Source organism: Leopardus geoffroyi, chromosome B1, assembly GCF_018350155.1.
Source record: "Leopardus geoffroyi isolate Oge1 chromosome B1, O.geoffroyi_Oge1_pat1.0, whole genome shotgun sequence".
NCBI classification, from domain to species: Eukaryota; Metazoa; Chordata; class Mammalia; order Carnivora; family Felidae; genus Leopardus; species Leopardus geoffroyi.
The window spans coordinates 189136884-189153729 of NC_059327.1; the positions used below are offsets into that span (position 1 = coordinate 189136884).

The 16846-nt window shown below is 41.3% G+C and overlaps 1 protein-coding gene across 5 annotated transcripts in view; it reads left to right on the forward strand.

Moving 5' to 3' along the window:
• KCNIP4 (potassium voltage-gated channel interacting protein 4) overlaps positions 1-16846 on the forward strand; it is a 1166197-nt gene that overhangs the window by 932278 nt on the left and 217073 nt on the right. The window contains exon 1 of one of the 5 annotated variants that reach the window (XM_045474392.1): positions 6458-7002. The exons of the other annotated variants lie outside the window; for them this stretch is intronic. Coding sequence (XP_045330348.1) covers positions 6891-7002 — 112 coding nt within the window. The 5' untranslated portion in view covers positions 6458-6890. Of the gene's footprint in view, positions 1-6457; positions 7003-16846 lie in introns of those variants that run through there. 5 annotated transcript variants of the gene reach the window in all.

Sequence of the window (16846 nt, forward strand, 5' to 3'; positions counted from 1 at the left end):
TCTGTGTTCTTGACTCTCACAGGGCATTGCTTACCTCTTCCCTCATGTCTCCCCCTTCTTTTTCTTCTTCTCTTCTCTCATCCCTTCAATTCTTCTTCCTCTCCCTTATCTCCTGAGCCCCTTCCCTCATCTCATTTGTCTTTTCTTTGCCCTCTTGATCTCCTTTCCAGGAAAGAACTTGATAATAATCATTTACATTTCAAGGTGAGGTAAGTGCCACACCACCTGCTACCTTTCTGGAAGCCATTTGCATTCTTTTGCCCTTTGTATTATAAATCTTGTCTCTCTTTGTTTTGTAGGGCCACAATAAGAACAAAATAAAACAAAAGTAGTGATCTTTACAAATGATACCCGATGGATGTAAGAATACTGAAGCTTGAGTGAGAATTTCTGAGGCTAAATCCCAGCTCCTTGACATCTAGCATGTAATTGTCAGGGAGGAAAAAATACTTCTTCTACCCTCTTAGGTTCAGTTTCTGGAGGCCTGCGAATTAGATAAACAAAAGACATATTAACAGAAGAAAAGGCATACCATTTTTATTTTATATGTATGGACATTCACCGAAAAGAAGTAAAACTCATAGAAACAAGCAATTAGATTCCAAGGCTTATTGCCACTTTAACAAAAGAAAGGGAGTTTGGGCTTCAAGGGATGATAAATCGTGGGGAAATGACTAGGAAGTATATGAGGGAAACTAATAAAAGACAAGGCTTCTTTTAGTTAGGATATTTTATGCAGACTGATCATGGTGCTGACTCTCAATCCCCATTGATAAGAGTAGCTTTCTGATTCCCTGTACAGAAGGGTTGGGCAGCTTCACAAAGGGAAATTTATGCCACGGTTGGGGAGATAAAAGGAGGACTGAGAAATCTTGCATTTGCTGATTCTCACATGCCTTGAGCTCAACATAATCATTATGCCAAAGTAGCATATTTTGGAGTGGCATATTCTGATTTTTTTTTCTTTTTATAATCTTGGGCAAGTTACTTAAGCGCTGGCATTCCAGTGTCCTCATCTATAAAATGGGATTAGTAATTATACCTAATGTTTGGTGGGTTGCAGTGATTCAATGAGAGAGTTTGTGTAATGTACACAGTACAATTACATGGAAAAGGAAACCAGCTCAGGCAAAAAGTCATAAACTGTAGGGAGATTATATTCTTGGGAATGTTTCCTGGTTGAATTTCCAAATAATATGCTAATTTGTTTTTATATACTGCATAAGTTTTGATTATACATGAGACCTATGTTCAAGATACATTAGTGTGATATTGCTAGACATTTCTTAAAGTGGAAGTTATCTCCCCTCCCCCCCCCCCCCCCACACACACACACACTTACGGACTCAATAGGCACTCAGGCCAGAAGGTTGGATGCTTAATTGTTTAATGGACAAACATATACATATTTTAAAGAAATCCATTCCAGACGCATTTAGGAACCTTTCAGAATGAGCCCTGCAGCTAAGTGAAACAGCATGAGTCCTGACATGTTTGAGTAGAAAGTTTATCTGGAGAACATTTAGGGATCTTTCCAAGTAATTGAGAAACCCCAAGACAGAGGGACGTGATATAGTTTGGGGTGGAGGTGAGCACTGGGGATAAAACTGAAGGCACAGGGAAGCGAATAGCTTTCGTCATTTTGGTGAGAAAGTCTTAAATTTAGAAGAGATACTGTCACACACCAACCCTGTCCTCATTACTTGCTCTATTAAGATGTTAAGAGGCCTCTTAACAACAATTTTCCAGCCCCATTTTTCTTCCCTGCTTCAGAGGCCTCAGTGCAGCTATGCACTATGAATTATGCCCTAATGTGTGCCCATTTCTACTCCTGGGAAAGTCATTCCTCCTCTCCTCCCTGTTTTTAAAAACCTAGATTAGGGGCACCTGGACGGCTCAGTCAGTTGAGCATCTAACTCTTAATTCAGCTCAGTTCATGATCTCACGGTTTGGGAGTTTGAGACCTCAGTCCGCTCTGTGCTAACAGCATGAAGCTGGCTTGGGATTCTCTCTCTGCCCTTCCCCCATGCTTTCTTTCTCTCTCAGAATGAATAAATAAACTTCTAAAAATAAAATAAAATCCTAGATTAAGCTTCTATCTTCAGTGGAATCTTCTAGATATTGCTAACCACATTGAGGCCTTGCTTCCCCTACATCCTACTTCCTGTGTGTGGAATCTGACACCCGGGATACCCAAGTTCAAATCCCAACTCTGCCAAGTCCTATCTATAAGACTTTGGGCTGATTGCTCAATCTTTTAAAGCCTGAACTTTCTCCTTGAAACCAGAGCAATAATATAGATCTCATAGAATTATGAAAAAATTAAAGTAGTTAATAGGTGTGAAGATTTTAGAATAGTGCCTGGCACTTACACCTTCTGCATAACTCTTAGCAGACATAATGGAGTAAATCAGGTATAAATCATGGCTGTGCCCCCTTATCGAACATAACTTTGTAAAAATAATCTAAATGACCCTCAGCTTTATTTATTTTTATTTTTATTTTTTTGCAATAGGAATAATAACACTTCCCTTATTAGTGTAAGGTAAGATTAAATAAATTTATACATGTAAAATACATAATATGGTACTGGGCTTAGAGTCAGTGAGAAGGAGATGTTAGTTTATTCCTTTGACATTCTTTTCTTTTGGTGTGGGAGACAGATCTTTACTGGACATCCACCACAACGCACAAAAAGGAGTGAGCCTAAGAATAAGGAGAGGAAGTCGAGGCATATTTTAATGTAACAAACTAGGTTGGGGCTAAGAAGCTACTGTAATAAAATTATAGAGCCATCACCTGGAATTATTTGTTTATTTTTTTTAATTTAATTTTGTTAAGGTTTATTCATTTTTTGATACAGACAGAGCGTGAGTGGGGAAGGGGCAGAGAGAGAGGGAGAAACAGAATCTGAAGCAGGCTCCAGGCTCTGAGCTGTCAGCACAGAGCCTGATATGGGGCTCAAACTCACGGACAGTGAGATCATGACCTGAGCTGAAGTCGGACCCCTAACCAACTGAGCCACCCAGGCACCCCTGGAATTATTTTTTTAGAAACACATAGCCACTTGTTCTTTCCCAAGATTGCCCTAGAAATACACTCTTCCTCAGGTGTCCCCCAGTTCCCTAGACTGGTCAGATGATAATGAAACTCATAGCTGGCACTGTTAGCTTCCAGAATCCTGCTGTGGAGGGGTGCCTGTGACAGAGCCCCTGGCATTCTTGAGAGCCAGAAGGTCCTGTAGCTGGAACTAACAGGACGAGCGTAGAAAACCAAGTGGTAGAGGTAGCTAATGCAGATAGAGATTGGCTGGGCTGCCAAGACTCTCAGTTCATGGATCTCATGTTAGGAATGCCATCGTTCTGAAGCGAAGTCCTGCCTGGAATCAACAAAATTATGTCCGTGGGCCTTTTTGTGAATTTCAAAGATGGTGGGGATTTCTTTCCAGGAAAATGAGATGTGACAATTTAAAAATTCTTTGCCTAAGTCTATAAATCAAGAATCCAGTGGGAAACTATTTTCTGAAACCTGCTGAGGGGTGTAAAAGGAGAATCATGCATTTCGGAATCAGACAAAGCAGTGTTTAAATTCTGCATCTTGGGGCGCCTGGATGGCTCAGTCGGTTGAGAGTCTGACTTCGGCTCAGGTCATGATCTCGTGGTTGATGAGTTCGAGCCCCGCATCAGGCTCCGTGTTGACAGCTCAGAGCCTGAAGCCTGCTTCGGATTCTGCTTCTCTCTCTCTCTCTGCCCCTCCCCCACTCATGTTTTGTCTCAAAAATAAAATAAACATTAAAAAAATTTAAATTCTGCATCTAGAGCTTTTTAGCTGTGTGACATTGGTCAGATCATATCACTTCTCTGTACCTTAGTTGTTTTTCTTTTTTAAACTTTAATATGACATTGTATAGGATTAAAAGACATAGTTACAGCTAACTTGACCTAATTAATTTCTTTCTTTTTTTTTTTAACCTTTGGATGTCCTATAGCCAAATGTTTGCAGGAATTTCAGAGAATGGATACTTAAAACGTTTCCTCACCAGTCATCTTCCAAGAACTGCTTCCCCTTCACTGGCTTGCTGACAAACTAAAACCAACGTGTTTAGATAGATAGGTGATTGGGCAAGTAGACAGATATTGCCCATAAACATATAACCTAAAATGAAAAGGTCCATCATAAAAGCCAACTTGGTGGCCCAAGTGTATTACAGGTGCCCAGAGAGGGTGCTAGGACCAGCGAGGAGCAAAGTCTCTTCATCCGTCTAGACCCACCAGAGCCTCTAAAGTGTTGGCCTTGCCACCTGCTGAGCAGTAACCTGACTCAGCTTTCCACAGGTAACTCTCCTATTAATAACAAGAAGGGGGGCAGGTGCATTCCCATCTTGAACTTGGAAAACTGAAACTCAGAGATGCAGCAGCTTCCCCAAGGTCACACAGCAAGTGAGAAGTGACAGAACCAGGATTTAACCTAAGACTGTGTGCCCCAAAGCCTGTGTATGATGTGTAACTTCTAATAATAATGAGAACTACTGTTTTTACGGTTACTTCTTCTATAAAGTCTCCCTCCCATTATCACCACCCATCTCTCCCCAGGTGGAGCTGGCCCTTCATTCTTGTGCCCCCACTGTACTTCACAGAGAGCTCTCTTCAAGTGCTAGTGCATTTATCAGTCAAGTTCGAGTTCATGCCTGCCTCCTTTATTATATCATATGTCCCCACAGGATAGGATTGGACATCATTTGCCATTGTATCATTCATGTACTGTTGCTCATAGTACCAGGTTAATAAATGTTAATCAATAACAAATGAATGAACGAATGCCTATTGCCTACCAAGCACTCAGCCCACCACAGCTTTGACAGGACAACCTCTTTATGCTTCAGTTTCCTTGCCTATAAAATGAAGATGATCATAACACCTACCAAACAGAGTTGTGGGGATGAGTTAATTGTTGATAAATTACATACTCTTGATGAGCACATACTAAATGCTCAGTAAATGTTAGCCATTATTACCACCACACTTAATTCCCACAATTCCCTTTATGTTTAAAAATTTTTTTTTATACTTATTTTTGAGAGCTGGAGAGACAGAGCGTGAGTGGGGGAGGGGCAGAGAGCAAGGGAGACACAGAATCCAAAGCAGGATCCAGGCTCTGAGCTGGATCAGAGCACAGAGCCTGACATGGGGCTCCAACTCACGGACCATGAGGTCGTGACCTGAGCTGAAGTCAGATGCTAACCAACGCTAACCACCCAGGTGCCCACCCCTCACAATTCCCTTTAAATTTTTTTAAAGTTTATTATTTATTTTGAGAGAGAGAGGGAAAGTGTGAGATGGGCAGAGAGAGAGAGAGGGAGAGACAATCCCAAGCAGGCTCTGTGCTGACAGCACAGAGCCTGTCGTGGGGCTTGAACCCACAAACTGTGAGATCATGATCTGAGCCAAATGGAGAGTTGGAAGCTTAACCAACTGAGCCAGCCAGGCACCCCTAAATGGAGAACTTTAAATAAGGTATTACAATCTCAGTTTCACAGAAAAGGAACTGTTTTCAGAGAGACTAAGGTTCTTGCAGAAAATCACATAGCCAGAAAGTAGCAGAACCAGGAAATGCCCCCCAGGATCTAAGATATTTTTCATAAACCCTTATTTTCATAGTGAGTTCCAGGGCCTAAAACCTCTTTTACATACAGGGTCCCAAATGATTCTCTTCACCAGCACTGTGGGCCTGGGCTTCAGCCTAGAGGAAGAAATTGTCAGGTGATTAAACCAAAGTGGTCCTGATAGCCCAGAGTCCTAGACCATTCCACAAAGCTGGCTAGGATGTTTGGTGGGTTTTGTGGCAGAACACCCCATGGGATCCTTCAGGACACCCTAACCCACCCTTTCCTGATAAGAGTCATCTAGCTTCTTGTTCTTGATCCAGAACGCTCTGAATCAGACTGTCCACAAGAGAGCATTTTTAAAAAACACCCCTGGGTGATTTTTATGATCAGGGAAGTTTGTGAAACTTGGCTTTGAAAGGAGGATAGTGCAGTTCCCCTCCAGCGGGCAGTTACTGAACATCAGTGTTCCTACAAGGTTCTGCTCTGCCCCCATCCTCCACCCCTTCAGGTTTGTAAATATAAGGACTAAATCAGACTCCCTAAAAATGTTCTCCTGTGTCAGCGGGGACCACATAGCCCCAGTGGGGTGGCAGGTGGGAGGCGGCTTGGATGCTCCCGGGTGACAAAGACACTGAATCGTGGTTCTTTTGCTACTGCACTTTTCTCCCTAGAAAAAGTGCCCAAGGGCTTCCATGGGGGGCTTTCTGGAAGGGGCTGTAGGCAGCAGCCGCGAAAGCCGATTTTGTCCCAGCATCCCAAGAGGGGGCTGAGCTGTCTGGCGCAAGCTCCGGGAGGCGAGAGCCGCTGCTTTGGCGAAAAGGGGGCATTCGCCGGCTTCCCAGGCAGCAAACTAGCGCGCAGCCAGCCTGCCCAGCCCGCGACACGTCGTCAGCGCGTGGAGCGCGGCCGTGCTCTCCGGGGCAAGTTTCCTGGGAGTGTCCCTCCTCTCCACGGACACAGCAAAGTCCCCCGTTCTCCAACAGATGCTCCCCTCGCAGCCCTAAGTGCAAGGACCCGCTGGCGGCCGCGCAGAGCCCGGAGGCCGGCGCGCAGTGGTTGGGGGGACCCCCCTAGGAAATGCCAGCATCAGCATGAGAGGCTGGACTCCAGCCCGGGTCGGTCCTCACCCCGGGGGGCCGCTGCTCCGCCCGGTGCGTCTGCGAGGAGCTGCTCACTTTTCCCCCTCGCGAGTCTTTGTTCCAAGCCAGAGCTTGCTCGGATTCTCTAATTAACTCCCTCCGCTCCAAAGGGGGCCGGAGGCTGGGATGCTCTGCCAGCTTGAAAGATGTTGACTCTCGAGTGGGAGTCGGAAGGACTGCAAACAGTGGGTATTGTTGTGATTATATGTGCATCTCTGAAGCTGCTTCATTTGCTGGGACTGATTGATTTTTCCGAAGGTAAAGTGGTCGCTCCCACTCTGTGCGGTTGGTCAGGTCTGGTTCAGAACTGGATACAGACGCTGCAGAAGTTGAGGAGGCTTACTTAATACCCAAAGTCAAAGTTTTAAAATATTGCATGCTTGACATGGAGCATGTTTACCGAGATATTTGACATTGGGAGGGAAGAGATACTGTACCCGCGGTCTTTCTGTTTGAAAGCTATTGAGTGCAGGGTGATATTGTGGGTTAAATATATTTCCATGGCGCCAAGTTAGGGCTCTACTCTGGGGTGGTAATACAGGTTGTTTTTTGGTCATCAAGTTCATGATGGCTACCACGCCTTAATGTCATTAAGAATTCCATTCTCTGGAGGAGTACCCTGATTTGTGAGGGAAATATCTGTGTGTGCCTCATTAGTTAGGAGGTGCGGGGGTGGAGCTGAGTTGTTGATTATGATATAAAATGGGTAAGCGTTTCGGTTAAAATTGAGTTAATGGGTGCTTAGCAAAAATGTGCTTGGAACACTTAATTTGCAAAAGTGTTTCATTTACATTTCCCGGTGAGCCACTTTGCTCATTTGTCTTTTGAGTGGGAGCTCCTATGCACGGGACATCGTTGTTGCTACCAACAAGTATTTTATCCACCTAATATAAATTTTACTACTCATATCAATTTTATTATTCAAGGATGGGGTAAAAAATGTTGATTAACTTTGCTTTAACAATTTGAATAGATTGTGTGTGTGTATGTGTGTGTGAATATATATATATATATATATATATATATATACACACTGTATATATGCACATGTATTTTTTCATGAAATAGTTTTTCTGCTGAAGTGACATACTTTGAATCATTTAAACCTCAGCATTCAAGATCAGTTCTACATCTAAGCTCTCCTTTCTTCTCAAGCGAAAGAATGGAGTTCCTAAGACACTTGCTAATATTCCTTCTGGATCAGGATTCGATCTTCTATCTCCGAGTTATTTATGGCTATTCACTTCTCACATTGTGTGTAATGTTGGAAGATGATGGAAATATTTAGCCTGCCCATGCTTAGCTAAAATGACATCATCCCAAACTACATCCGGTACACAGGTTGTTTCTGCTAATATGTTATAATGGTCAATGTATTTTATCTTTAGGAAGTCTTTTTTTTTTTTTTTTTTAACAAAGTTTAAAATGTTTGTTTGTTAGGTTCTAACTGTTTAGATCACTATAAGAACGTAAGAAGTTCCCATTTGATTTTCATATCGTCTTGTAAGTATTCTCACTCTGTGGCAAGTTCTGTTTAGGCACACAATAGAATAATGTATTGGGATTAAATAAAACTTCAGAAATCAATTTCTTCCTTTTCTCACATTACACGGTGATTGTATTTAACCCCTGGAAGGAAAACAATGCATAAGCAAACTTCTTCAAGTACTACACTATAATCTTGCGTTATTTTGAGATTCTGCCTCAGTGTACTAACGTTGTTATCATAATAAAATGCAGATGAGATCATTGCAATTTCTTTGATGGGAATAATTTCCTTCTGTTAAATTTTATCACTATATTAGTTTTTGTTCTCTGAACTAGGTTGAGCCATAGTCACCCAAATTAAGTGCATAATACTCAACATAGCTTGGTTTCATAGCTAGATGTAGCATTCGCTAAAGGAAAACAGCCATGGGGGTATTGAGAAAGTCAACCTTCACAGAGCTATGGGGTAGCACACAGTTCTTTCATTGCCAATGTTGACAAGGTACACATTTAAAGTCAGAGTCCCCAGGTTGAAGACCCCTACACATGACTCAGCTTTTATTCTTTAAGTTCATTTTTATGTCACTTAAAGTTGACAGTTTTCAGATGAAACTTTCAATTTGACTTCCAACAATATGAAAAGTAGAATTGTAAACCAGACTCCCTCAACTAGAATCACAGAATTTTGAGCTAGTCCAAATGTCTTTCTTGGGATGGATATCCATATTCATATTCTATTACTACCTATAACTTGGATTCAATATGTAGGCCTTGATCATGTTACAGTACAAAGATATAGGTTACCATCATGCACGAGGTATAACCAATTTTACTTCACAAATCAATCCTTTTTTGTTATGAAGCTCATATTAGAAAATTCTGCTCTAGTTCAACTCTTTCATTTTATGTAGGCGAACAGCTACAGCCCAGAGAGGTTAACTGATTTATCAGAAGGCAAAACTAACTGAAGGAGAAACAGGACCAAAACTAAGGACTACTGAGCACTTTATGGTTCTTTTCCTACTATAACACCCTTTTTACTTATTTCTCTTCCCTAATATTGGGAAAGAGAGTTAATGAAAACACATGTGGGAAATGTTCTGAATTCTGGAATCTTGTCCTGAACTGTCTACTAACACTCTGAAGAATATCTGAGGGAAATACATTCACAAGAAATAATATTACACACTAGCCACACAGTTTCTGCAAGGCATTAAGCCCAATACAAGCGTGGGACCCAAGAATGGCATTTAAGTGAGCTATGCCTGACCACTGACTGTATCATAGAGTGGAGGCAGGATTAGAACAAAAGCAAGCCAACTGGTGTCCTGATCGTCTTTGCCTCTAAGACTTGCCCAGCATTTTTCTGTGACACATAGTCAATGGCAATGAATGCATAATCCAGGTAGAATCCAACAGTGAGATCGAATAAGACCATGAGAACTCTGGCCTAAGCCACCTGTCTGTGTTTTCTAAGGCTGTGGCATATCCAAGCAGAAACAGACTTAGGCTGTATGATCTCCAGCCAGGTGGAGGAATAAGAAAAAGGCACAAAATACAGAGAAAGTCACAAAATATCATCCTTTCTACCTGCAAATGATAAGGCGTCCCGAAGGGCTATCCCCATGTATACTGCTAAACTTTTCACTGACTGCACTAGAAAATACAGCCCAGGATAAGGCCAGGGAACTAACCATTCTTTTTCATGGAGAAATGAAGATGAGACCCGGAGCAGAGCTGTGAGCTTTTAGGCCACGTTGAACTTTTATACTATCCTCATGGCAATGATTCTTCTCTGGCACAACTGTAGAGTATTTTATTTAGTATGACTGTGCATTGATTTACTTAGAAAGCAGTTCTGAGTCTGTTTGAATGAGAGAGTCTATATTAGTGTTGGGATAAAGCAATGCTACCTTAGTATCATCGTCTCCAATGGCTAGTGAAAATTAGCCATGGGTAGAAAAGAATAAAGGGAAACATTTCTGCTCCCACCTAAATGAGATTCCGATTTTGATAAAATCTTATTTTAAAAATGTAATTCTCTTTCAGTTGAAATTCAACATTTAGAAAACAAAAGCAATTTGTAAAGAGGATTCAAAAGACTAATGGGATTTTAATATGATGATTTGAGGTTTTCCACATATCCACTCACTACTAAGGAGAACAAGGAGGAACACTTCAAAAGTGAATCTCACTGTGTCGTAGATTAGTCTATAATATATATCATTTTGAGTTCTAAACATGTGCAGATTTCTCTGTTAAGCTGAGACAGTAGAGAGGTGAGCAAGATGAGCATTAAAAGAATGTACCCTCAGTGAACTTACAGTCTAGGAAAAGAAACTAATTACCAAACAAGACAGAAGGGGATAAACTGACATAAGCAAGAAATGGCCTGTAGAGGCATAGATGGGGTGGTGCCTCTTGAAAGGGCTCAGAGGAAGGCTTCATGGAAGGTAACGGTTGTACAGGACTTTGCAATGTGAGAAGGGCTTCCCAAATTTGAAGGGGGGAGAACATTCTAGGTTAAGCAAAGATCTTGAGCTGTGCCCCTAAGCACTGACAAGAGGTAGCTTTCACGGATAAGGGCAGTGGCTTTTGCACACATGGGTGTTGAAAGTTGAAATGGGAGATAGAGCAGAGGGGGTGACTTGAAGCTCAATGCTAACAGTGTATGCTTGCTCTTTAACCCCTGAAGAACCACTGATTCAAAGTCTTCCACTTTGGGGAAACAAATGAGTAACATAGCAGGCCACTGTTTTAGGTGGGTCTATCTGGGAGTAGGTGAAGATTTGTAGTAAAATAATGGAAGCAGATGCTAGTAATGCTTTTGTAATAATTCAGGTGAAAGACAATAGGGCAAAAATCTATAGATTCCCTTTCTCAATAAAATACATAATGTGAACTGTCAATTTCCAGTTTTTCCAGAAATTCGTGTTTAGTATAACATCCTTGGCCCACTTGTTCCGACACAGCATAATTATATTTTATTTTAGGGCAACGTTTTAGGCTTTAAATATCTTTTTTAAGAGAAGATAAAAGAAGTGTGAAGCACACAGAGGTCATAGTTATAGATACGGTAGTGCCACTTACCATAGGAACGTAACACTTCTGATATGTATATTGACATCTTGCAAGGTCTTCAATTATTTTGAACTTTTTATTTTGGAAAAAGGCACAGAGCAAAGTGTAGAGAGTAGTGTAATGCACTGCCCCACACCCCTCAATAATGACCATCACTTTGCCATTTGTGTTCCAGCAGTGACTTGCATTTAAAAAATATTTCTCTATTGTCTACAATATTCCAGGCGCTCTGCTAGGCCCAGGATACAAAGATGAATTAAAGATCGTCTCTACCATCACAGAACTCTCATTTGTATAAGGAGATGGGAAATATAAACAAAGAAAAGGCGGTGCATTATGGTAGACAGATCAACATAAGTCCAAGATATAGAAAAAGAATGGAAAGAAATTAAGTCCAAGTGGAAGGGCTAGAAGTGATCAGAAATGACTCCCTGGAGGAGTTGGCTTTTAGCTAGATTTTTATGGTGAAAGAAATTTTATCATAGTCATATGCCAGCAATGGTGTGTTCAGGGCTCTGGGTAAGGTAACACCATAGACCAACACAGGGACGTGATACACAATGTGGAATTCCTGGAGCAATAACAACAAAAAATGTCAGAGGGAATTAGCACAGGTTTATTCCTTCTCCTTGATGACGTAATTATCAGTGCTATCTACCACAATGCTTGGTAGATAGAAGACACTCAAAACATCACGGTGTGAGTGCCATTTACTGTCACAGAAGAATGGTGCCTGTGCACTTCTACTTATGCTACAGAATTGAGGGCCTCCAGTGCCTCTTTCAAGTTTCCATGGTAGCCTGGAAACTGTTGGTTAGTTGGCTACATTGTTTTATTTTTTTATTTTTTTCTATGAGGGAGATTTCAGATCAAAATCCCACTGCAGAGTAGAGATACCCATGTACCAGAGGCATCTGGAGCAGCTGTTCATTAGAACCCCACGGCCATGGGAAATAATTCCAAATGCGATACCCAGCAGTGAGTTGGAAAAGCCCAGCTTACATGGGCTTTGATTTGGCAGGGAAAGTAGCCCTTTCAATTTTACGACTGGAAAAAAAAACACATAAATGTGCAAGTGAAATTGAACAAATATATATCAAGCACCTACTGTGTGAAGGAGGATAGAGGAAAAAGGGGTATTTTACTGTCCTTAAAAGTTTTCAAATTGAGATTTTTTTTTCCAATTAGACTCCAAACATGAATAACAAATCCAAGACTAAAAAGGGTCTGGTGAGAGGGAGAAAGGGTTTTGGAAAACTCGAAGAGAAGAGCCTTCCCATCCAGTTGGAAGTTGTCAGGGAAGTCTGCAAGAAGACACAGTGTGGCATTGGATCAAAAGACTGACAGATAGAAACTGGAGGCTATGAATTGTAATTTAGAAAAGAACAGTCATTTCCTGAAATCGTTGTTTGTAATCAGGTTCCTTCTAAAAGTCCATTAATCCATTTAAGACCCCAAGTGTCTGCTCTGGATCTGGCATCATGCTCAGTACTGATTGGTTTGGGGAATATTATTTTTCAGTTTTGCTTACTTTGGGAACCCATTCCCCACCCCAGCTAGAAACAGAGAGCTGGAATCTTAACGGGGAGGAGAGATGAAGGTGAAGAAGTTGTACATTTCAATGGCCTCTAGCCAAGGTCATCAGGAGCACACCTGTGGTTGAACAATTTGGCTTCATTGCTCTTTGCAGAGATGGGGAAGACATACCATGGAAAGCAGTGAAACATCTCAGTAAGGAGGTATTAGAAAGGACTTGACAGTATTTGAGCTTGTGTCAGGGGATTATGATTTTGGAAGTGGGGCTTTGCTCTGGATTGAATTAAGTCAAGAAGCCAGGCTAATTCCATGGTCGAGTATCTCAATAAATCTTATCTATAAGCAGTGAAGACTAGACAGAGGCCAAAGCTGTAATTGGCAAAGAAACAAGCTATAGTAACTAGGATGGGGGGTATTTGGTCATTTTTGTGGCTTACACAGAGTTCATATTTATGCCTCTTCTCACATATAATTACAGAGTGGTCTTGTTTTTGTCTTGATTGATCAAAGGTACAGAGTGATCTTGTCTGATGCTGATATTCTGTGAGATTGGACTTGCTTAAATTCACTAAGGGAACACGAAGGCCCAGTTGATAAAGCAGGGCAGCTCCCTCAGAATGGAAGGGGTCCGTTTTCTCCTCACACATGATCAGAAGGAGGGCAGAGTAAGGTGAGAGGCAGGTGTATAGGGTATATAGCAGACAGATCTAAGTTTAAAGTTTACCTTCCTGAGCTTGAGTTCCTTTTTCTGTAAAATGAGGCCAATAAATCCAACCTTTCAAGATTGTTCTATGGAATACAAAAATATAAGTGAAACATGTAGCTAGTGCCTTGAAGACAAATAGGAGCCAATAAATAAATGCCTTGCTTGTAATTATATTGGGATAAGATGTTCAAATTCCTTGAGTTTTTCCAGTGGTTCTCAAATTTTACTGTGTATCAAAATTACCTACATGACTTGTTATACCACAGATTGCTGGACTCTATCCTCAAAGTTTCTGATTCACTAAGTCAAGGTTAGGGTCTGAGAATTCACATTTCTAAGGATTTCTCACTTTAAGCTAACACAGCTGTCAAGGGCCAGCGCTTGGAGAAACACCGAGTTAGGCAATAAACCCATAATGTGAGCAATGTGTTCACGGAGTTCTTTGGCACCTGTTAAACTTTATTCTGGAGCAGTGATGAGACTTTTGTTCTATAGTAAATATTTTAGGCTTTGAGGACATGCTGTCTATTATAACTACTCAACTCCGTTACAGTACAGAAGCAGCCGTAGGCAATATACAAATGAATACACGCGGCTATGCTCTGATAAAACTTTCTTGATAGACATGCAAATCTGAATATCATATAATTATTCTGTCACAAGATATCATTTTTGTAGTTTTATTTTTTAACCTTTTAAATGTAAAACAATGCTTAGCATGCAGAGAATGCAAACAGACAGCAGGATCAATTTGGCCTGTCACTGTAATTTGCCAACCCCTATTCTAGAGCTGGCAGTAAAGGAACCCATTGAGAAGGGATCTGAGGTTGGGGAGATATTGCTTTTTGGACACTTGTCTAGATTTTCTGAGCCCTCAGTCTCATTGAATGGAGAGGGGTCTGGTCCCTCTTTGGGGTTTGATGAAATTATCTGCCAAATCAGCAAATAATTTGAATTAGCATGTATGTGTTTGTCCAATAAAATGTGTTCTCTTCCCTGATTCCGCATATTCAGGCCAATGTAGAGGTCATTATATAAAGTAAGGCATCCGCATGATTTTGTCACACAATGAGTCAGCGCTGGGGCTAGACATTTTGGGATGCCCTCTTACTGCTTTTCATTTTAGGTATCGTTGCCTCTAGGACGGGTGGCATTATGCCCTTTCCATTTCTTGAAAATGAAAGATATTCAAATCCTGAGTAAGATCACATTTCTCGAAGTGAGACAGACCTGAAGTCACTACACATCTCTACCTTTCACTGGCCACATGGTCTCAGTCAAGGTTTATTTTCCACCTTGACCTCAGTTTTCTCACATGTAAAATGGGGAGAATAATAGTAACTACGTCATAAGAGTATCGTGAGAAGAAAATTAAATATCTGTTACAATTCTGCTTAGCCCAGTGCCTGGAGCTGAGAGTTCAACAAATACTGAGTATTCTAACGTTAGTATCACGGCTGTCTTTGTTCTTCACATCCATCATACCTGTTCCTAAACATGGTCATTCATTCAGTCTCTTAAAGAACAAAAACTCAACTGAGTAAATAGGAAGGTCTAAATAGCTTTGTTAAATGATTCATGAATCTGGCAGCGTCCCATCTAGCAAGCAGAGGGGGCTCTGAGGAGTTGTACGAAATGCAAGGTTTTTATGGGAAGGAAAGTGGGGCAAAGAGTTAATAGCAGAAGAAAAGAAAGGATTTTTCCAGGCAAAGTCGATTTCCTTAGGGGGAAGACCAAGGAACATTATCACACAGAATAAGTCATCTTCCTTTGAGGGATGGAGGGCACTCCTGTGACAAATTACCTCATTGGTGCTTATCAGAAAATTCCTGACTGACAGGTTAAAACTTACATTTCTGGGAGAGGTTGAAACTGCAGTTAGTTAAGGCATTAAGCCCTGGTTTGATGACTTGGCCTATGTGACACCATCTTGGGCATGTTCTGTTCTTTTAACAAATTATCCATGAAAGAAAGGTTTTTAAATGTAATCCTTGTACCAGGCACTGTGCTAGTAATTGGGAACTGAAAGCACGGATTTGGTGAATAGGGGTTTATATACAAATGAACATGCAGACACATCGGTTTAGTAAATTGCCCCGGTCTCACATCTGTGCAAGGATGTGTGTGTCCCTCCAGGGACATACGGAAGAGACTGACTAGTCAGTCCTATTTAGAAAGGGGTGGAGGTTCAGGAAGGACTCGCAAAGGTGAGCTTTGAGCTAAATCTGGGTGACACTTTTAGCACTCGGTATCACTCATTCTTGAGAACTACTGACAATTGATCAAACCTATTTTCACATTTTCAAGGATAACTCATGTTGATCCCAGTTTCTAAATCCTGACTCACATTTTATTCCCTTTTCTCCCACAATGCCTCATTTACTCAAATACACCCATATTTCTTCATGTAAGCCCTCACTAGAACCTATTCCCCGTCTTCATATCCTAATCTAAGTTCAGTCTTGATATATGTTATACAACATACCACAATAATAATAAACCTTCATGCACCGTTCACCAAATCACGTCATTTGTGTAATTCATTTTCTCTTCAGTTACCTCAGTACAGAGTCAATTTTCCTTGTATTTCCACTGGGTCCAGAGCAGTAGAGAGTATATAATGGAGCCTCAACAAATACTTATCAGTGGGTTTCTCAGCTCCTTTTTTGATGGACTCTTTACATCAATATACTTTTCCCATCTTAACTGCATCCCCCCCCCCATTCTCTTCCAATCTGACTTTGTATTCTCACAGCAGAAATCTCTCCAAATATGGGGGGACTGAGATCAGGCTCAAGAGTCTTCTGTATCACCTACAACATAAAATCTCCATGTTCTTTGCATCTGATACAAAGATGGGATCAGACCAGTCCCTTCTCTTCCTCCTTCTGCTATTTCTTGTTCCAGGAGCACTGTACTGAAATTACTTGAATAGCTTCACGCTGTCTCCAGCTGCCACATTTTTGCATATACTGTTCTTTCTCCCCAAAAGCCCTTCCCTCCTCATATTCCTGGAAACGATTTTTCAACCTTCAACTCTTGGCTCATATTCTTCCTTCTCTAAGAAGCATTTCTTGGCTTCCTCAAGCATCAAAAGACACTCTGACTGTGGGGCTTCTCTGCCTCTGTGCCCATTTTATGCTCCATTGCTATCAAACCTATATTTCTCAAGCGCTCCATGCTGTTTCCTGCTTCATGCCTTTGCTTGCATGCTGAATGTCCCTCCTTCTAGAATACAAATCCCATCGGTCTTCACCTGATTAGCTCCTTCTCGTTGTTTAAGCTCAGCTC